Source organism: Rhinatrema bivittatum, chromosome 2, assembly GCF_901001135.1.
Source record: "Rhinatrema bivittatum chromosome 2, aRhiBiv1.1, whole genome shotgun sequence".
Classification (NCBI taxonomy): Eukaryota; Metazoa; Chordata; class Amphibia; order Gymnophiona; family Rhinatrematidae; genus Rhinatrema; species Rhinatrema bivittatum.
In genome coordinates, this window is record NC_042616.1 from 51184159 (window position 1) to 51206442 (window position 22284).

The window sequence follows — 22284 nt, forward strand, 5'->3', positions numbered from 1 at the left end:
AGACACTAGAATTAACTCCCTCTGACTTGCCCATTATCTTAGACACACAAATTCTAGAGAATATACCCCTATATTTCACCTCTCTCAAAACTTTAGGTTCTAAGATTTCCCAAAGCTATACTTACCAATCCTCTTCAACCACCAGCAGCAAGTTGATCTTCTCTCAATGGATTGAGGTTTGAATTTCAAACGTGCCTCTGGTCCTCTTCTACTGCAAAGGGTGTGGGGCCTCTTGAAGCTGGGGCTCTGGAGTATGAAACCTGGATTAGTTGCTGTGACCTCTGGAGTCCTCTCCCATGGAATGCTGGGAACAGTATGCAGATGAGCCTTCTGGTCCTTTTCTACTGCAAAGGGTGTGGGGTCTCTGGAAGCTGGGGCTGTGGAGTTTGAAGCCTGGAGGTCACACTGATACATGCCATTATCACCTGTGACAGTGTTCATGGTGTGCATCATCATTGCCTGTGGAGATTCAAATATCCAGTCTGGGGAAAGAGAGATCAGCAGCATAGGTTGTGCATAGGGTATGCTCTCTGGTGACTCAGTCAATCCTGAAAGATCTGAGCCTTTCCAGAGAAGGCAAAAGATTTAAGGCATAACCTTTGTGGGGAGGTAAGAGAGCTTATCTTAGGGTAATCCATTTTCTAATTTTACTTTTAGGGTTTGAGGTTGGAGTATCATAACTTTCCAAGCCTGATAAACAGCCTGTGCCTCCCATCCCACTGACAGTACTCAGGACTTGCTCCGAAACCTGTCATCTGCTTCTTAAGCTGCTGGCTTGAGTTAGCAGTAAAAGAGTGGTGGCGTTACACTGTGCTGCATGGAATAGCATGGTTAAGAAAAGCGCACAGGACTTGCTTAGCAAAAAAGAGAGAACATGCAGGCTGCAAAGGAAGTGCAACTGCTATCATACTCAACATTACTGGCTAAGTAAGGAGTTGTGACAGTTCTGTGTGGAGAATCCAGGCTGTTTGTGAGAGGAAATTCCTGAGCCAAAGGGCATCAGTGTGAAATCTGAAACTACTACACAGGTAGATAAAGCGTGAGTCTGAGCAGGACTATCTGCCATGTATGCACACTGTATCATAGAGCCATGGGTATATTTGGTGACTCTTAGTTCTGGAAATGTTTAAATCTGAAGATCATTAAGGGGCAAAAATTAAGAATTCTTCTGGCCAAACAAGACAATGAAAGACAATTGAGAAAATGAGCCACATGGGTACACTAGATGATGGTATACCAAGCCCAAAGGGTTTATGAATAATAATGTATCAAGATAAAAAAAGAGAATTCTAGGGTGGATTTGAAAACAGATAAGTGGCTGTTGCAAAGGTCTCTCCCCTGACAATCATGAAAAGCCTGCTGGATGGTAGACAAGCCCTACTGAAAGCAAATGTGATTCTGGGGAGCTGTTCACAGGCAACCCTGGATAGAGTAACGGGGACCAAATATTTCCAAGCCCTATAAAATCTTTTGCTGGCTGTGGTTCTACCAGGTCCATTTGCATAGAATTACTATTTGGTTTCAAACAATAGCCATTGCTGTGGCCTCCTGCTCCACGGTGGGTTTTTTGGTGCTTCACAAGATGTTGCTTCTGGGTGAAGCTTTTCTCACACTGAGCACACTTGTATGGCTTCTCCCCAGTATGCCGCCTCAGGTGACGAACCAGATTGGGCCTCTGGCTGAAGCTCTTCCCACAGGACGTGCACTGATAAGGCCTCTCGCCGGTATGGGTTCGGCGGTGGATGGTGAGGGCTGACCACCAGCTGAAGTGTTTACCACACTCTGTACATTTATATGGTTTCTCCCCTGTATGTTTTCTCTGGTGAACTATAAGAGCTGACCACCAGCTAAAGCTCTTCCCACATTCATTGCATATAAACTGCCGCTCTCCTGCCCTGGGTTTCTGGTGCATTATTAGATTTGGCTTCCAGCTACAAAGCTTCTGACCTGAAGCAAATAGCAGGTCTCCCACCTGGGTTCTCCGATGGTTATTCCAGCTTATCTTTTTCTGGAGGTTCTTCTCACACACAGGACATGTGCGTGGTCCCTCTTTAGTTTGGGTTTTCTGTATGACCATATTTGGCTTCCAGCTGAAGTTTTTTCCACATTCAGTACATTTCGACTGTCTGTTTCTGACATGAGATCTTTGGTGTAACATCAGTGACAGGTTATCCTGAAAACTTTTCCCACACTCAGTGCATCTGCATGGTCTCTCCTCTCTGTGGACTCTCTGATGTTTTGTAAGATGCTGTTTTTGGGTGAAGCATTTTCCACATTGAGTACACTTGTAAGGTTTTTCCCCAGTGTGCTTCCTCAGATGCCGCACCAGGTTTGCTTTCTGACTGAAGCTTTTCCCACACTGTATGCATTTGTAGGGCCTCTCCCCTGTGTGGATTCGCTGGTGGATATTGAGGGATGACCACCCTCTAAATTCTTTCCCACATTCAGTACATTTATGTGGTTTCTCCCTAGGGTGTTTCCTTTGATGGATAGCAAGAGATGACCAACAAGAGAAGCTTTCCCCACACTTGTTGCATATAAACTTTTTTTCTCCCACACATGTCTCCTGATCCATGGCAAGGCTTGACTTCCAAACACAACTCTGCTCACTCCTGGACACAGTAAAGAGATGATCCTTCACATGTGACTTCTGCACACATTTATCTGCTACCCTCTTTTTGAAGATCTTCTTAAATTCTGTGTATGTAACCATATTATCTCCTGTGTGAGTCCTGCGATGTATCTGGAGGGTTATTCTGTGCTGGAAGCTCCTGCCACACTCATTGCATGGATATGTTCTGGTTCTTCCATGTGTTGCCAGATGCCTGAGAAGGTGCTGCTTCTGGGTGAAGCGCCTGTTGCACTCTGGGCACTGGTGCACCTGCTGCCTCTCCCTCTGGTGTATTTGCATGTGCTTTGAGAGATGCCATTTCTGGGTGAAGCTCCTGCCACACTCCAGGCACTGGTGCAGCTGCTGCCTCTCCCTCTTGTGTGTTTGCTGGTGCTTTGACAGATGCTGCTTCTGAGTGAAGCTCCTGCCACACTCTGCACACTGGTAGGGCTTTTCCCCTGTGTGGTTGCGCTGGTGCCTTGTCAGATTAGTCTTCTGGCTAAAGCTCTTCCCACAGATGCTACATTTATATGGCCGTTCCCCTGTGTGAATTCTTTGATGGATATTCAAGGCTGACCACCAGGTGAATCCCTTGCCACAAACATTACACAGAAACTGCCTTTCTGCTGGCTGGTTTTTCTTGAGCACCTTGAGGGGCATCTTAGCCTGACAGATGTTGCCACGTTGGCTAAATACAAACAGCTCCTCCATCAGTGGGTTTCTCTGGGACACGTCACTGGCTGTTGCTGGGTTGGTACTCCCTAAACTGGGTTTGTTCACAGGAACTTTCTGCTCTGTCAGGCGGCAGCTGCTCACACTCTGATGAGTTTTCCTCTCATCAGGATTCAGACCTGTTCTTCCTCTATCCTCTACCAAAACTATCTCCTCTTGGGTCTGCTGCACTGCACGGCACTCCACTTCATGCACCTCCATTTCTTCCCTCTTCTTGCTAAGTCTGTTGTGGTCTAGATATGAAAAAAAAAAAAGAAGAGAATTTGAGATCAGGAAGCAAGTATCCAGAGCTGTGAGCCTCACATGGCCCCAAGTGTGCTGCACTGCTCTAGTGGCCGCATTGCATCTAGAGCTTGAGATGCCTTTTCCCAGGACAACATAAGAACTATTCAAAGCCATTGTCCATGAACCGTTGTATTGCAGGGAGAAAGTCATATGACACAGGTCTTGATCAGTTATTCCAGAGTTCCCGTGTGCTGCTGAAACAGTAATACATGGCTGCAGTGATACTTTTTAAGGTGACCTGCCTTCTCCCACATGTGAGAAGGAAGGAACATTTCCAGGCCTCGAAGTGTGAACCACCATATGCCATTCCCCTAAATTTTTGGTTTAGTTTGGTGTATGAATTTTATGGATTGCATTACTTATAGTAACAGCAATACAGTCACACCAATCGCCATTTTGTTTACTAGTAAGGAAGTGTTGCATGTGTCACGTCAGAAGAAGCCACATGCAGCCATCAGCATTTTAATTCTTTGGGCATGTGGCTTAATTTACTCTGGAGAGACACTTCAGGCCTGCTCATCATTCAAAAAGTAAAATACGATTTCAGTAGCCTTACTCAGGAGAGGTCACATTTCAAAGCCATTTACATGAGTAAACAGAGATTTAGCAATGTAATCTGAATGTCTAAAAGTTACTCTACCACTATATGGTTAAAAGTCCATATGGTTGGTCCACAATGTGTAGAACCTTTAGCCACATTCAGTGTTTCCAGGGGCAAGTTTCTGGGCCGGAAAAAAACCTGTGCAGATTGCATTTTCACAATCTACGCGGTTTACATTACAAAACCTGGAAGAAATAAATAAAATAAATATGCACCCAAAAAAAGCAGCTACAAAAGGAGAAATTACTACTTACCTTATAATTTAATTTTCCTTAGTACAGACCAGTAAATCCAAAACCAGCGGGTTATGCACCTCTACCAGAAGATGGAGACAGAGCAAAGCTCAGCCCGTCAGTATTCTCTGCAAAAGCAAACTGTGGACAAACTAACAAAACTTGATTAACAGATAACCATTCCAGCCCTCAGTCAACAGGAAAAGACTAAACTCAAAGAGTGTAACAACACTAATCTAGGAACTGGATTGACACTTACTGGTACTCCCTGGAAAACACAGCCACACAAGAGGACCATAGCACAACCAATCAGCAGCCAAGGGTGGGAAGTTGGATTCACCTGTCTCTACTAAGGAAAAGGAAATTATCAGGTAAGTAGTCATTTTTCCTCTCTTAGTGTACAGACAGGTGAATCCAAAACCAGTGGAATGTACCAAAGCTACTCCTGAAGAGGGCGGGACACTGCCCATAGTCCAGTCAAAACCACACATGCGAAGGCTGCATCCTCCTGGACCTGCACATCCAGGCGATAATGCCTGGAAAAGGTTATAAGGAGGACCACATCGCAGCTTGGCAAATGTCAATGGGAGACAACAATCTAACTTCTGCCCGTGACACTGCCTGAGCCCTAGTGGAATGATCCCTAACATGACTAGGCAACGGCTGCTCAGCAGCCGCATTCGCGACCGTGCCTACCTCCTTAATCCTGTGAGCTACTGTAGCCTGTGACACCGGCTCACCCTGTTTACTCCCACCATGGAGAATAAACAGCCGATTTACGAACGTACAACTTGGCTTGCCTAATGCTCATATTAAGAGATTGGATATAACCTATTATGAGGGGTTCAATAACAAACCTGGAAAATGCCTTTCTGTACCCATTGTGTCTAAAATATTTTTTACATGCAAATGCCTGCGAAATTGGTATGGACTTCACTCAATCAATACTGTTCAAGGCTATGAGATGGGCCTGGTGGAAAATTAGATCCCCTCTTGGTTTATCAAAATAATCCTTCTTGTACCTTCCAATGGAGGGGAACCCACAGTTTAGTGCCAGCTTAAGTAGTAGACTACTACATATGGTCATGGTAAATGATAACTCTGTAATATCATCATTTGTGGATATAAGAACAGGGGAACCACATTCATTTGCTTATTGTATGGATACCTATTCATTTCAAGATAGAGACTATTTCTTTTACCTGCAAATTCGTAACAATATTAGGAAGGTCTTAGAAAGGGGCTGGAATTTTATAACAAAATGGTCCTTTTCAACTTCTACATTCTTTATGGTTTTCATCTTCTATATCCATGTCTAAATTGTATACATTTTTACAATCTGTACACAATAACTCCATTTTCCCTAATCTTGCTACTAAATGGTCATCAGAACTTAAGGTATCCTTAACCAAATCACATTTGGAGAATAGCACCAAATTAGTGACGAAATCCCTGAAAGGGGAAGTACATATCAAGATAAAATATTGTTTAATTTTTTGGCCTAGTCAGGGATATGCAGCGCATGTTGCTGCCTGAGATGTGGGGAGAGCAAAGCTTCTTTAATTCATTATTTATGGGACTGTGATAAGGTTAAAACATTTTGGGCTTCAATAAAGTCATATTTTGAGAAAATGTTAATTTCCACTGACGTCTGGTCCCCTGCTTTTTGTATACTGGGAGTCACACCTTGGGACCCAGGTTGTTCCTCCAACCAACTTGAGCTCCTTATTAAAGGATGTGTAATAGCCTTGAAAATAATTGATTGATTGAGCTGGATGTTCACTAGGATGGTGCTGCTCTCTGCATTGGTGGAGGGGTGGAAGGGAATTGGGGCCGGAGGGTGCTGGAAGCCAATAGAGATGGGTGGGAGGGAGAAAAAAGGGGGAAAAAAAGAAATGGATAAACTGCGTAGCTTGCTGGGCAGACTGGATGGGCCGTTGGTCTTCTTCTGCCGTCACTTCTATGTTTCTATGTTATGTTATGTTACTGCATTGGATAGAACCGATGGGTCCTTCAGTGGAAAATTGCATGACTGTTCTGACAGATGTCTACTTACTAGAAACAATGCACTTTTGGGGAGAATCTGCAAAATCATTAGCAAAATGTAAAGCTATTTGGTGCCCCTTTACAGAATACCTCTATCCTGCAGGATAATTGTAATGTAGCTCATAAGTTTTCTTATATTGGTAAATAAGACACTGTGCTAATGACAGACTTGGGCCTAATAAGATTATACAATGCTCCTTGTCTTTATTTTTCTTATTTCTTTCTTTTACCAGACCTATTAGCCTTAGGGGGGTATGGGTAAGGGGGGAGGGGAAAGGCCGGGGGTAAGTAAGGAGCAAAAAAAAAAAAAAAAAAAGTTGGGTTGAGAACAAGGCATATCTTTACTTAAGATTATTCCATTACGGCAAAGGTGTACGGAACCAACCTGCTTTCTGTGTATTTTAAAAATTACCAGTTGGAATTTCCCTGTATCTTACTGTATTACATTCGAAGTTGGCGAGTGTTGAGGCTTTGTGTGAAGATTGAGGGGTTCTTTTCGTTCTGTTAAGATCCCTTTCATTTTGGAATTTTTGCAGGATGGATTGAGTAAAGGGTTGGCCCTTAACATAAAATATTACAAACAAAAAAAAACCAAAAACCAGTCAATATGTCTTTCTGAGAGGTTCAGAAACCTCTAAATACCTCAAGATATGCCTTTTGACATCCAAAGACCGTAACAGGCGATATTCCTCCACATCTCTCTTGCCCTGTCCAGAGACAGCAGGGAAACAGACTGATTCAAGCGAACATCCGAGACCACTTTTAGCAAAATGGAAGGAACAGTACGTAGCTGTATCGCCCCTGGGATCACTCATAGAAATGGTTCCCAACAAGATAAGGCCTGTAGTTCGGATACTCGACATGCAAAACAAATTACCACAAGAAACACTGTTTTAAGGTCAGTAACCTCAAGGAAAGGTTATGCATCGGTTGAAAAGTAGAGCCCACTAAAAAATCCAAAACTAAATTAAGACTCCACAAGGGACGAAGATGCTTCATTCCTTTCAAGAAACGGGCCATATCTGGATGAGCCAACAAGGGTCCACCATTCACCTGACCTCGGAAACAGGCAAGAGCCACCACCTGTACCTTTAAGGTAATTGCCAGGTTCTTGTGGCCTGGTTTGGCCTCTGTTGGAAACAGGATTCTGGGCTTGATGAACCCTTGGTCTGACCCAGCATGGCAATTTCTTATGTTCTTATGTTCTTAAGGGCCAACCCTTTATTCAATCCATCCTGCAAAAATTCCAAAATGAAAGGGATCTTAACAGAACAAAAAGAACCCCTCAATCTTCACACAAAGCCTCAACACTCGCCAAATCCGCACATAGGTTAAGGAAATGGAGAACTCTAGCTTGTGACAAGGTGGCAAATCACTGCAGTAGAATATCCACACTTCGGCAGCAGAGCTTTCTCAAGGGCCATACAATAAGAATCGAGTCAGATCTTCATGAAGAACAGGCCCCTGCTGTAGCAGATGTGCGCCAGAAACTGGAGGGGAGAGAATACCAGAGGCCTTTGCAGATCTGTATACCTCGGTCTCTTGGACCAATCTGCTGCCACCAGAAGCACCATTCCCTTGTGATTCTTGACCTTCCAAATCATTCTGCCCAACATGGGCCACAGTTAAAAGTATACAGCAGCTTGCCCTCCAGTCACTCCTATATGTGGGCATTGATGCCCAAGGACTTTGGATCTCTCCTGTGGCTGAAGAATCGGGAAATCTTCACATCGCGAGAAGTCGCCAACTGGTCCAGAAACGGCCTCAGCGATCCACTATTAGCTGAAACGCCTCATTTGACAATTCCCATTCTCCTGGATCCAGACTCTGTATGCTGAGAAAGTCTGCTCTTACATTGTCTTTTCCTGCAATATGAGAGGCTGAGATCTCATGAAGATGCACTTCCGCCCAACCCATAAGTTGGGCTGCTGGCTCTTGGTTCCTCCTTGCCAAATGATGTAAGCCACTGTCGTTGCATTGTCCAACATTATCCAGACCACTCAACCCTGCAATCTGTCGCCGAATTGCAAGCATGCCAATCAGACTGCACTGGCTTCCAGCCGATTGATGTTCCAGAAAGACTCTTCTGCACTCCAGTGCCCTTGCACTGTCAGCTCCTGACAGTGAGCTCCCCAACCCTAGAGACTCACATCTGTCAGGAGTACCAGCCAGTCGGTGATCTTAGAGAAACCCCCTCTCTCAGATGATACGCTTCTAACCACCACTGTAGAAGAGAGCAGATATCGACAGGTGAAGCCAAATCGAATAATCTTGAGACTGCGGGTTCCACAAGAAAGCAGAGTGCGCTAAAGAGGACGCATATGCGCCTTGCCCATGGCACTACCTCCAGGGTTGCCGCCATCAGTCCGAGTACCTGAAGATAGGCCCACATTGTCGGGCATATTGTGCTCGTCAATAGACGCACCTGTGCCATCAGCTTCTGAATATGGCCCTCTGGCAGGAACACCCTGCCAGAGGGCCATATTCTGTGACTGTGATGGCTCAAGATTGCTCTTGGCCAGGTTCATGACCCAACCTAGCTCCTGCAACAAGGAAGTCACCTTGCGTGAGACCCAGAGGCTCTCTTCCAGACTCTTGGCTCGAATCAGCCATTCGTCCAAGTACAGGTATACTAGGATCCCATCTTTTCTCAACTCCTCCATAACCTTGGAAAAAGTTCTGGCCAAACCAAACAATAGTGCTCAAAACTGATAATGACATCCCAAAACCGTGAAATGCAGGATCGTTGATGCGCTAGTCAGATGGGAATATGTAGGTATGCCTCGGACAGATCTAGAGACGTCAGGAACTCCACTGACTGTACTGCCATTATCACTGAGCACAAGGTTTCCATGCGAAAACGAGTCACATGCAAATTATAATTGACTCCTTGGAGATCCAAGATGGGATGAAAAGTGCCCTCCTTCTTGGCACCAAGAAATAAATGGAATATCGGCCCATATTTTCTTGAGACGTGGACACTGGAACCATAGCCCACAGGCTCAGGAGTATTGAAAATGTAACCTCCACTGCCTGTCTTTTCTGCGGAGTATTGAAGGGAAACAACATAAACATGTCCCGAAGAACACTGCAAAAAACTGCAGCGCATAGCCATTCCTTATCACCTCCAGCACCCACTAGTCTATCATGATCTCGACCCACCTTCGATAAAAAAGAGAGAGGCAAACATCTATCTCCTGATCCCGGATGTGGGTAGGTACACCTTCCTTGGGAGGCTCGGGGTGCTCTCCTACCTGAGCCTGCATCCCGTCTAGACTGTCTGTGGCGAAAGGACTGAGATCTACCCAAAGGTTGAGTCCTCTGAAAAGCCGCTCCTCTATAGGATCGAAAATGTACGAACCCCCTAGTACGACCTCTCGTGCTGAAGGATTACGGCACCTGTTTCTTATCCACTGGTAATTGAGGAACCAGGGACTTACCCCAATTATTGGACATTTTCTATAGCTCACTCCCAAATAAGAGCTAGCCTTTAAAGGGCAACTTTGTAAGGTTAGGCTTCAAGGTTGAACCTGCTGACCAATTTCTCAGCCATAGCTGACGTCTAGCCGCTATTACTGAAGCCACCCCTCTGGCCGAAGTGTGGACCAAATCACAGCTCGCATCTGCTAAAAAGGCAGCTACTGATTCCATCACTGCCCTGGAATTTACACCAGATTCAATCAATCTTATGAGAGAGTAATAAGAGCGAGCCACCAGAGAACAGCAGGAAGTTTGAAGCAAAGGCAATGAATCTGCATCTAAGGCCTGCTTAAGGATAGGCTCAATTCTCCTATCCTGTGCATCCTTCAAGGCTGCGCCCCCTTCTACAGGAATAGTTGTCCACTTGGTAACAGCACACACAAGCCCATCCACCTTCAGAAAATGTAATTTCTCTTTCACAACTGGATCCAGAGGGTACAGTGTCCTTCCAAGCTCGTCCCCCTTTAAAATTAGTTTCTGGGGTGCCCCATTAAAGATCAATTAATTCCTGAATTCATAATAGGGAAGAAGCATGAGGCTTTATGCAAGGAAATAAAAATTGGATCTTTCTTTGGCTCAGACTTGGATTCAACCCCAGGTACTCCCAGCATCTTCAATGTCTGGGAAATCAGAGCTGGTAACTCATCTCTATAAAAGAACCTCAATATGCTTCTATATGGCTCCAATCCCAGGGGAATTTCCCCATCCTCCAGGGAGTAAAGACCAGTCTTCATCATCTGTGCCATCTGGGTCCCTATCGGGAAGATTGGCTCCAGGCATACCCTGACACTTACCTGCAGCACCAGGCGTGTGGGATTTCACCGCTTGCAATCCTGACTTGTTAAAATTGGCCGGGACTGTGGACTGCGACTGAAGGAAGGAGTGCAGTCCTTGAAAATAATTCTACCCAAGAAAATGCAGAAGGATCCATATCAAAACCAGGGGGCAACTGTCCTGTGCCAACTGAACTACCTTCCCTCCGCTGGCAAACCAGTTAGTGGAATTCCAAAATCAGGTGACCCTTCTGGCAGCTCTTTTTCCATTCCCACACCAGGCTGGGAAGTACCAGCCTTAGTAAAATCAGGGAGGTGGTAATTCTCCTTGAGCCTCCAAACAGTACTGACAAATTTGAGGGAACACCAGGTTGAGATGCCCGAACATGACAAGCAACACACAGGGCAATGTGCTTAGGTTTCTTCGCTATGGGCGCCATCAATCTGTCAATATGCCCTAACAGACGTCTGACAATAGTGCACCCAAAAAATTAGGTGCTCACAGATAAGGCGCACAACACTGTGGCTATATAAGTGCCCAACCTGAGCTCCCCCAGGACACTCAGATAATGCGCGTGTGTAAAAAGGCATGGGCGAGCACACACAAATGGGCGCCCTGGTAGGCACTCCTATGCACCCAAAAGCCCAACGGGTCACACAGTTGGACACACAAACACGATCCGACAGAAACTGAAGAAGGTAGTCTGAGGCACACAACAAAATGTGTGAAAACGCCACAAGGCCTACCATGCAGCAAACCAGACGAGCCTTGCAGCGGGGCCTAGGCGCAAGAGCTGCTCAACCTGCCCCTGTACCCTGAACTCTATCAAGGGTGGGAACGACCGTCGGATCGCACACCGAGCATGGAGACTGGGAGGACTGGGGGGAGGAATTCCTACTCAACTCCCCTTCTCTTCACCATTTTTTTTTTTAAGTTACCCTTTACCTGAGCTTAGCCCATCTTGGCTGAGTACAAGGTCTGTCTCCAGCTGCGGGAGGAGAGGGCATAAATCTTCACCGCCACACTCTGCTTCCTGCACCCGCTTGCCTTTCAGCTGGTTTTTTTTTACAGCTAATTCCTTGCCAGTTGAAAAACCAGCTACCGGACCAAGACACTCAGCTGAGGGACCACAGAAATCACCTCAGGAATTCTTAACTGGGGGAGGGAGCATAAGGTATCACCGCAAGAGAGCAGGGCGAATTACATTTCCTCCTTTTCTCTTTCTAAAACTTAAAGCAATCCCCAGTAGGGAGATGCACGTCTACCATCTGCTGGTGACAGAGAATACTGGCAGGCTGGGGTCACTCTCAGGGCTATATATACTGTGATGTCAGCTTTGCTCCGTCTCCATCTGCTGGTAGGGGTGCATAACCCAGTGATTTTGGATTCACCTGTCTGTATGCTAAGAAAGTGGCAGCATTTCAAAAGTAAAATACACATGCCTTCCCCCCAGTCCAAAGGTAAAAAGTACATGTGGGCTTTGCCCTGAAGCAGAATCTGAAACTTGCCCCTTTTAAGTTGCATGTTACACTCAGTTTGGTTGCTTTGTTACATTGCTTTTGCCTTACATACTACACAGATTCACACTCTGGGCAGGGAGGCATGCAGCCTCTAACACTGCTCATCACAACCCTGTTTTTGCTGGGAGCCGCCATCCTGAGCTGCAGCAGCCGAGTGGTAACATCAGCTTGTCCTGCCCCTCTTGTGGGGGAGACAGGGGTGGATGAGTGGGATTGGGGAGACCTGCCGATATCACCAACTGTTCAGCTACTTCTCTAAACAGCACGATCAGCTCTAAAATCAGCAAGGCCACATCACCAAATGTCACTTACCCTTGAAGCTACTAGAGAAGGTGCCTCTTTCTTCAGAGTCCTGTCCATTGCCGCTGCACGGCTCTTCCCCTTGCTCAATCTGTACCATGACGTCAGGCTTGGTGATGTGGCCACCTGTTTACAGGACGTAACAAGAGATGGGTTTAGTAGTGCAATGAGAAAGAAAATATATCTTGTCATCTCCTCAGAAGAATATGATCCCTGTCAGGAGGGTGGAGGTTCAGTTAACAAAATAAGTCACTGCTAAGGGTGCAAAGTACAAACAAGAGCCATTCATAACCAGCACACAGAGCAGAACTTTGGTCTGATGAGCAGTGCAAATGTCAGATCCTCCAGCATTAGTGTAAGATCTGATTTGGCAGTTCAATTGCTGCATATAGAGAGCCTGGACCTTGTTATCTTCTGTGAACTTAAAGCTTCCAAAACACACTAGTTAAAGATAAAAAATTTTAAGTGAAAGCTCTACCTTGGGACTGATTCTCCACCTGCAAAATTAATTTGTCTAATGCAGAAACGATCAGACTTCATGCTATGGTTACCGGATAAGAAAAGGCGCCTTTAGCAAAGCTAGTAATACACTATCTGCACATGGGCTGCAGCATGCCCTACAGCTGCAGAGGAAACTGAAGTTAAAGCACATCTGAATCTGAAAAGGTCCAGGACTCATGTTTTCTGTAAGCAGCATTTCTTAAAGAGAAATTAGCTAATGCAGCAGGCACCATTCTCTCCCTTTTAACTATTAAAGTAAAAAATGGAACTTTATACTGACTTTGCATTTACTAACACAAACCACTAGTTAGTAACACAATCATAACTCGCATGCCATGCCCAAGCCTGCTTCGAGAGGAAACTGGTTGTCTATATGTCCATCAGTCGACAGTGCATAAAAGAACAAAATTCAGTTTTCAAAGCTCTGGCCACAAGACAACACGCAGTTGCTTATCTGTCACAGGTGTTCTCCTAGGACAGCAGGATGTTAGTCCTCACATGTGGATGACATCATCTGATGCAGCCCGGCACGGAAAACTTTTGTCAAAGTTTCTAGAAGCTTTGACCAGCATGCTGCTCTCCACACTTCCACATAAGGTCCCACTTCAGTCTCGTAACATAGATAAAAATACAAGCAAAAAAAATAAAACAACAAACTGGAAGGAGAACCCAACTCTGTGGGGTGGTGGGCAGGATTCCTGAGTACTAACATAAGAACTTGCCATACTGGGTCAGACCAAGGGTCCATCAAGCCCAGCATCCTGTTTCCAACAGAGGCCAAACCAGGCCAAAAGAACCTGACAAATTACCCAAACACTAAGAAGATCCCATGCTACTGATGCAATTAATAACAGTGACTATTCCCTAAGTAAACTTGATTAATAGACTTCTCCTCCAAGAACTTATCCAAACCTTTTTTGAACCCAGCTACACTAACTGCACTAACCACATCCTCTGGCAACAAATTCCAGAGCTTTATTGTGCATTGAGTGAAAAAGAACTTTCTCCGATTAGTCTTAAAATGTGTTACTTGCTAACTTCATGGAATGTCCCCTAGTCCTTCTATTATTCGAAATTGTAAATAACCGATTCACATCTACTCGTTCAAGACCTCTCATGATCTTAAAGACCTCTATCATATCCCCCCTCAGCCGTCTCTTCTCTAAGCTGAACAGCCCTAATCTCTTCAGCCTTTCCTCATAGGGGAGCTGTTCCATCCCCTTTATCATTTTGGTTGCCCTTCTCTGAACCTTCTCCATCGCAACTATATCTTTTTTGAGATGCAGCGACCAGAATTGTACACAGTATTCAAGGTGCGGTCTCACAATGGAGCGATATAGAGGTATTATGACATTTTCCGTTTTATTAACCATTTCCTTCCTAATAATTCCTAACATTCAGTTTGCTTTTTTGACTGCTGCAGCACACCTGTTACAGGTAAGCAACTGTGCTTTCTCCTAGGAAAAGCAAGATGGTAGTCCTCACATGTGGGTGAACACCAAGCTCCAGGCTGTCCCCAAGTAGCAGGTGAGACAAACAGATACCAAACAAGGTGCCAAGGAGCACAACAACAACTGAGATGCTGTTGGTTGGCAGGGAACTGCATGGCTCCAAGCAGGGATGCTAGGCTGGAAGAGTTGGATTCAAGCTTGGAAGAGGTTGCGAAGAACAGACTGGCTGAATGCACTGTCCTGTAGACCATCTTTGTCTAAGCAGAAATGGGTTACGAACATGTGAAGGGAACTCCACGTTGCTGTGCGGCAGATTTTGACGACGGGGACCGCTCACAAATGAGCCACCGACGTCGCCATGGCCTGAACAGAGTGAGCTTTGACTCGGCCTGTCAGCTGAAGGCCAGCCAGTTGGAAAGAGTCTGTTTACCCACTGCCACTCCCTGCTGATTAGTATCGAAGGACACAAAGAGCTGGGTGGACTGCCTGTGACCGGCTGTGTATTCTAAATAGAAAGCCATGGCCCTCTTGCAGTCCAAAGTATGAAAAGCCCATTCCCCTGGTTGGGAATGAGGCCTGGGAAAGAAGGTGGGTAAAACAATGGACTGATTGATTTGGAAATCAGTCACAACTTTAGGCAGGAACTTTAGGCGCTCCAGACTTTGTACCAGCAAGGGCGCGAACCTCGGGGGCATCCCCCCGTAGTGACGTCATCCATTTCCACTTTAAAAGGTCTTTGTTTGCTAACCTCTAATGAGTTAGCAAGGAACTCCAACAGGACTTGCTTCGGCAAGCCGCCTCATCCATCCTGCTAATCCCCCATCTTAGACTCCGCTTCTTATCCGACCTACAGTTCATATATAAGTGCCACTTAATCAATGCACTCTATTGCTGACTCAATGCACCTCCTGCATATTCTTGTTAAAGTTACCACGTTTATCTTCTGTCTTTGGCTCCTTCAACTCCCAAGTTTCCATGCCCTTGTTTTATTGTAACTTTGCTTCTTCTTCAATGTTAATGTTATAACCCCTTGTTTCCATGTGAACCAATATGATATGATCTGTATCATGAATGTCGGTATAAAAAAAGAGTTAAATAAATAAATAAGATGTGTACGCAAGACCCCACGATCATGAAAAAACCTTGTGTAGGGTGGATATGTAACCAAGGCCTGAAGCTTCATTGACTCTGCGAGCCGAAGTGATTGCCACAAGAAATATCACTTTCCAGGTTAGGAACTTCAGGTCGCAGGAATGCAAGGCTCAAAGGGAGGACGCATGAACCGTGCCAGGACAATGTTGAGGTCCCAGGATGCAACAGGAGGCTGAAGAGGGGGCTTCAACTGGAGCAGGTCTCTCATAAAGCAATCTAAGGGCTGCACCAAAGTGGGAGCACCAGCGACACCCCAACGGTACACACTAACATCGCTGAAATGGACCCTGACTGAGCTGGTTTGAAGCCCAGACTCGGAAAGGTGCCACAAGTAGTCCAACAGTTTGGAAAGAGGGCAGGTGAATGGATCCAAGGCATGCCCTGCACACCAGGAGAAGAATCTTCTCCATTTCAAACTGTAAGACTTCCTAGTGGAAGGCTTCCTAGAAGCCCCAGTACCTGGGAGACACTATCCGAGAGGTCTAGGGTTTGAAGAACTAGGCGTTCAACATCCATGCCGTGAGGGCTAACACCCAAAGGTTCAGATGGTGCAGGGTACCCTGGTTCTGAGTAATCAGGTCGGGCGCCGACCCCAACCGAATGGGGTTCTGGACTGACAACCCCCGAAGAAAAGGGAACCAGACCGGACGGGGCCAATAAGGTGCCACAAGGATCATGGACCCTCTGTCCCATACGTGCCGAGTGACCAGGCCACCCCCTCCGGAGTCCCGGGACCCTAGCGTGGCAGGCCAGGGCCAATGAAGTGATCAAACAGCCTGCCACCAACAGGACTTACTGTATATTTTTTTTTTTTTTTTTTTTTTATAAAAGTAAAATCTGATCCCCGCTTCTTTTCTGTGATAGTTGAGCCCCCTTCAGAGGTGAAATACCCCTGGAATATACATAGGGGGGGGGGGGGGAAGTGACCAGCCCACCGGTGAATACTCCCCCTGGTCCCAAGGGATCATAATCTCCGGGAAATAGGCCTTAGGGCACTGCCCTGCCAAGAATCAGAACTTCGCCCAGCTCATGTGAAAAGAAAGGACAGAAACCAAACCTATCCGCTGATCTAACTACCTTAAACAAAAGAAATTGATCTAGTCAAAGGTCAGCAAAACGTCAAACCTGAATAACCAAACTCAAATTTAGAAAAGATCAAGACCGCAGGTTATGTCTCTCAAATCTGCTGGAGTCAGAGATATACTGAGGGATCGCAGGTGGCACACCAGTATATCTAGGGGGTGCTTTTCAGCTTTTCTCTGACTCCATCTGCTGGAGGGGAGGCATAACCCAGCAGTCTGGACTGATCCTGGTACGTACAGGGAACTAGGCGTTCAACATCCATGCCGTGAGGGCTAACGCCCGAAGGTTCAGATGGCGCAGGGTACCCTGGTTCTGAGTAATCAGGTCGGACGCCGTCCCCAACCGAATGGGGTCCTGGACTGTCAGCTCCCGAAGAAGAGGGAACCAGACCGGACGGGGCCAATAAGGTGCCATGAGGATCATGGTCCCTCTGTCCCGATGAAGCTTCAGCAGGTTCTTCAGGAGGAGCGAGATAGGAGGATATGCGTACAACAGATCCTTCCCCCCAGTGAAGGGTGAAGGCGTCCCAAGCCAGATGTCCACCCCCTGGAGATAGGGAGCAGAAACTGCTCACCTTGTTGTTGTATGGGGAGGTGAAGAGATCCACATCTGGGGTACCCCCACTGAGGAAGATTCTGGCCGTCACCTCCGGATTGAGGGACTATTTGTGCGGCTGAAAAGAGCGGCTCAGCCAGTTCATCAGGACATTCAGAGATCCTGGTAGGTACGACGCGCCCAACGACATCCCTTGTGCTAGACCTCAGGGCCACACCTGTACCACCTCCCGTGCCTCCCTGTTTGTTGCTATACCACATCGTCACTTGGTTGTCCATCCAGATCAGGACTCCCATGTTAGACAACCAGTCCCTGAATGCCCAGAGGGTGTAACGGATCGCCTGAAGCTCCAAGAAGTTTATTTGACAGCGGGCTTCGTGGGCAGGCCAGAGACCTTGCATGTGGAGACCGTCCACATGGGCTCCCCAGCCCTGAGGAGAGGCATTGGTGGTGAGGACCACCTGAGGCGGGGTAGCCTGGAAGAGAATCCCCTGCTCCAGATTGAAGCGTTTTCAATCCAGGTTGGAGACGTTCTCAGAAGTTCTGTGACTAAGAGACAGTTCTCGAGGTCCTGGGAGGCCTGTTGCCACTGCAACAGGGCTTCCTGTGGTGCTGGCTGAGATCTGATGGGGGCAGCGGCCCCTGGAGTTAGCAAGTGGTGGGCGAGCTCAAGAGATGGACGGAGAATATTTCCGCTGCCTGTAGAAGGACTTCCTGGCAGATGGAGCATGCAAAGCGCTAGCTGAGAGCTGCTGGAGGGTTTCATGATGGTCTTTCAAATGGGCCACCGCATCCCGGACCTAATCCTCAAAGAGTTTATTACCTGTGCATGGGAGGTCCACCAGCTTTTTCTGCACCTCTAGGCGGAGGTGAGAAGTCCAGAGCCAGACCATTTTGCGGGCGCCTATGCCTACAGCGGCTATGAATATTTATAGAGGCGGTATAAATAACAAATTTAAATAAATGAAATAAAATACTCAGGCCACAGTCTCAAACATGTCATAAGGGGACCTCACCTCATGTTTGCCAGCCTCCAACCCTTGCAGGATAATAGCTGACAGCGACTCCTGCTGCTGCTGCGGCAAGCCCTCTGCGATGTCCTGGACCCATTTCCAGAGGTCCCGGTTGTATTGGGTCATGTGCAACTGGTAGGCAGCAATACGGGCGGTAAGCATAATGCCCTGACAAATCTTTCTGCTCAGAGCATCCATCTCCCTATACTCTCTCCTGGGAGAGGCAGAGGAATGAGTGCAGGTGCTTTTAGCTTTTTTGAGGGCGGCACCTCCCCCACCCGACTGGTGGGGGAGGTGCCGCCTCTCAAATCCCAGGGATGCTGTACCAAATAGGTGGCATCTGCCTTCCTATTATCTGGAGAGATGGAGATCAGCTGTTCCCACATCCGAAGGAGAAGATCCTTAAAGATCCTTAACAATGACACACTGGAATGACTGCTTTCAACCCATCAAACAACTCCTCTCCAGCCTCAACCTAGTGCTGAATGACAACAAAACTGAGATGCTCGTTATCTCCCATGACTCTCCCACCAACCATGCAAACATCACTCAAACCACAAGTTTAAACATCAACCTCTCACTAGATGTCAGGAATCTTGGAGCCTGGCTGGACAATCAACTGAACCTAAAAAAATTCATAAACACCACCACAAAAGATTGCTTTTACAAACTGCAAGTCTTAAAAAAGCTAAAACCCCTCCTTTACTTCAACGACTACCGCTTAGTTCTACAATCCATTATCCTAACAAAGATCGACTATTGCAACTCTCTTTTACTCGGACTCCCCTCCAACTCAATCAAACCCTTACAGATGGTCCAAAATGCCGCAGCCAGAATCCTTACTAGCTCTAACAAAAGAGAACATATCACACCCATCCTCCGCAACTTACACTGGCTTCCCATAAAATACAGGATCCTTTTCAAAGTCCTCACCATCATTCATAAAACAATTCACAACATCTCTCCCATCAAGTTAAAGACACAACTTCGACTGCACACCTCCACCAGACCTATCAGAAGCGCATACAAAGGTACACTTTATGCCCCTCCTGCTAAATCATCATTAAGGAAGAGAGCTCTAGCTACTGCTGGACCCCACCATTGAAATGCGCTCCCCCCAGACCTACGTCTTGAACCTAGCCATCCTGTCTTCAAAAAAAAGCTAAAAACCTGGGTCTTTAGCCTAGCTTTCCCAGAAACATAAGGAGGCTCCTCAGCTAAGCTCTTTAGCCTAGCTTTCCCAGACACATTATATTCCCTCTCTATGCAGGTTTTCTCGCCAACGCCAACTATTATTCCACTTTACTTCATTTTGATATCATGTTTACTCCCCTGCCACATGCGTTTCTCTCCACTACTTTGTTCTTGTTTACTCCCCTGCCACATGCGTTTCTCTCCACTACTTTGCTCATTTGTCAAACTTTAAACAGCCTCCTTCTCTGTATAACTGTTTATTTAAATACTGTATAATTTAAACACTTATCTGTAACTAATCTGTTTTATATTTGCAACAGCTTCCTTCGATGTATAATAGTTACAACTGTAGTTGTACTCAATCTATATATAATTTGGATTAATTTTAATTTAATTTATTTTGTATTTTTTATGTCTTAATCGTTTTAAGTCAATTTATTTATAGCCCTGGGTCTGTTCTACAAAACCCAAGAGTCACCACCTCAATGTTCTATGGAATCGTTCTGTTTAAACTGTTTCATGTAAACCTTGGCTTTCCTAAGCCCTTTGGCATCCTTGTTTTATGTAAACCGGATTGATTTGTATCCCTACAAGAATTTCGGTATATAAAAATGATAAATAAATAAATAAAGAAAGAAAGAAAGAAAGAAAGATATCATGGATGGGAACTGCCATGATGTCTTTGGGAGTGTCGACAAACTGGAGCACCTCCAGCATCTTATGCCACGCAACTTCCTCTGTAAGAAGTTGGAAGGGGATGGCCTTGGCCATGGCCCGAACGAATCCCGCAAAGGAGAGATCCTCTGGTTGGGGGGTGGGCCCAATGCCTTTCCTCGGGTGGAGAAGGCTCGGAAAGGGGGTTGTCCAAATACTCGGTGGAAGACTCCAAGCAATCATCAACCCCAAGGGTCATAAGGCCCTTCCTCCTCACTGAAGCCATCGCAGGATCACCACAGGCAATGCTTGTGGAAGATCCAAGCCCTGGGCCCAGATGGTTTTGGAGGCAACGAGGGCGCTGTGGGAATCGACGGTTCCCCTGGTAACAAGGGAACCAAGGTCACAGGAGACCAGAGGGCCCGGGCAAAGGCTCAGGGAACTGAGGCCTCAGGAACGCAGCACCGGCTGAGTCTTTCTTCTTGGGTCCTCCAAGGATAGGGATAGCTCCTAAGGGGGGCATCAGTGGCGTCTGGGGAACTGAAGGTCCCTCAGGCACAGGTTGCGTCGGGAGGGTGCCAAGAAGGATGTCCAGACGCTCAAGCAGAGGTGCTAAGATAGACAGCAGAGGCTCCAGCACCATCATGGGAGCCAGTGGCGGGGGCGGCTCGACACTCCGCAGAGCTCTGAGCACCGCGGTCTGCACCCTGCAGTCCAAATCCTTCTGAAAGTCCGGTGAGGCCAGGACTGAGGGAGGGGGATGAGGTATCACCGGCTCTTCCTCGGTCCTCCAAAGTGGCATGGTGCCCGATCCCAATGTCGGTGGGGAATGTCTAGGACTCCTGGGTACATCAGAGGACTGGGGTCGCTTCTGTGATGGTATGGCAGCCAGTACCACCCTGGAACCAGAGCCGTGTGCCAAAAGTGACCGATGCTTGCGAGATGTCCCACACTGCTCAGCCCGATCTTTCCCTGACACCAAGGAGGCAGAGGATCCCGATATCCTGGAAATTGGTGAAATCATGGAGGACTGATCACTGTTCCCTCGATCCTTCGAAGAAGAGGACAGAGTAGATTATTTAGGACCGAAAAGTTTCTCCATCTTATCAAGGCGTGCACAACGGCCTTTGGGAGTCAACTGGTCACACAGCTGACACCCTCGGACGTCATGCGAAGCCCCCAGGCAGAGGATGCAAGCCTCATACGGATCTGTGATGGACATTGTCTGCAGGCACCGGGGCACCGACAAAAGCTGAACGACACCATAGAAAAAGAACCCAACGTGCGAACAATGACCAGTGGTCACTGAGAAGTGAGATGCTGGGAATCGACTGCAAAGAAGCAGAAAAAAAACAGAAGTTCTAACCTACCACGCCGAGAAGGCACCGTCCACGAAAGGAGATCCAACAATGGAATTAGAAAAAAAGACTTTTCTTGCAAGAAATTGAAGAAAAAAGAGCAGAGCTCCATGAACCGTGAGGCAACTGCACTACAGCAAAAGAGAGACTGAAGGGGGACCTTGCGTGGACGCTCGGATAGCGGCAGGCTGGGCATGCTCAGTGTGCTGCTCAAAGCTTCTAGAAACTTTGACAAAGGTTTTCCGTGCTGGGCTCCATCGGATAACGTCACCCACATGTGAGGACTACCATCCTGCTTGTCCTAGGAGAAAAATGGGATCCCATGGAAGCTTTCACAAATCCTGAAAGCTGCAGCAAGTTCTTTGGGACTGCAGTCTTATCCATCGCTACAGATGTAACCATTGAACATTCTCTTTGTATAGCTGACTCGCATCCCTTGTTCTGGTTTATCTATCTCCAGTTACTGGATGGTAGGTCACCACTGGTCCATGTGCAGCTTTGGCAAACCTTTCTGAGAAGATCCTACAAACAGGCAATGTTTGGGTAAAAGTGAAAGCAGGTGTCTTGACCTCCTCGCTTTTTGATCAGATTTACTCCCAGACCTTTTGATTCCATACACCAAAGTCTCTAGCCTTGGTTTCAATGTCCATGTCATGCTGAAAGAGACAGTCAGGCAACCCAGTTTTATCCTGTTCACATTCCAGGACTAATCCTTTTGTACTGCAAACACCTGCCTCCATT

General features: G+C 46.7%; 1 protein-coding gene across 3 annotated transcripts in view; it reads right to left on the bottom strand.

Moving 5' to 3' along the window:
- The window catches only part of LOC115083930 (zinc finger protein 569-like), an 84523-nt gene that overhangs the window by 56460 nt on the left and 5779 nt on the right, over positions 1-22284 (bottom strand). For all 3 annotated transcript variants that reach the window (XM_029588045.1, XM_029588046.1, XM_029588044.1), the window contains exons 3-4: positions 12595-12708; positions 126-3576 (exon numbers count right to left, since the gene is read on the bottom strand). In XM_029588045.1, coding sequence (XP_029443905.1) covers positions 1346-3576; positions 12595-12708 — 2345 coding nt within the window. In that variant the 3' untranslated portion in view covers positions 126-1345. The remainder of the gene's footprint in view (positions 1-125; positions 3577-12594; positions 12709-22284) is intronic.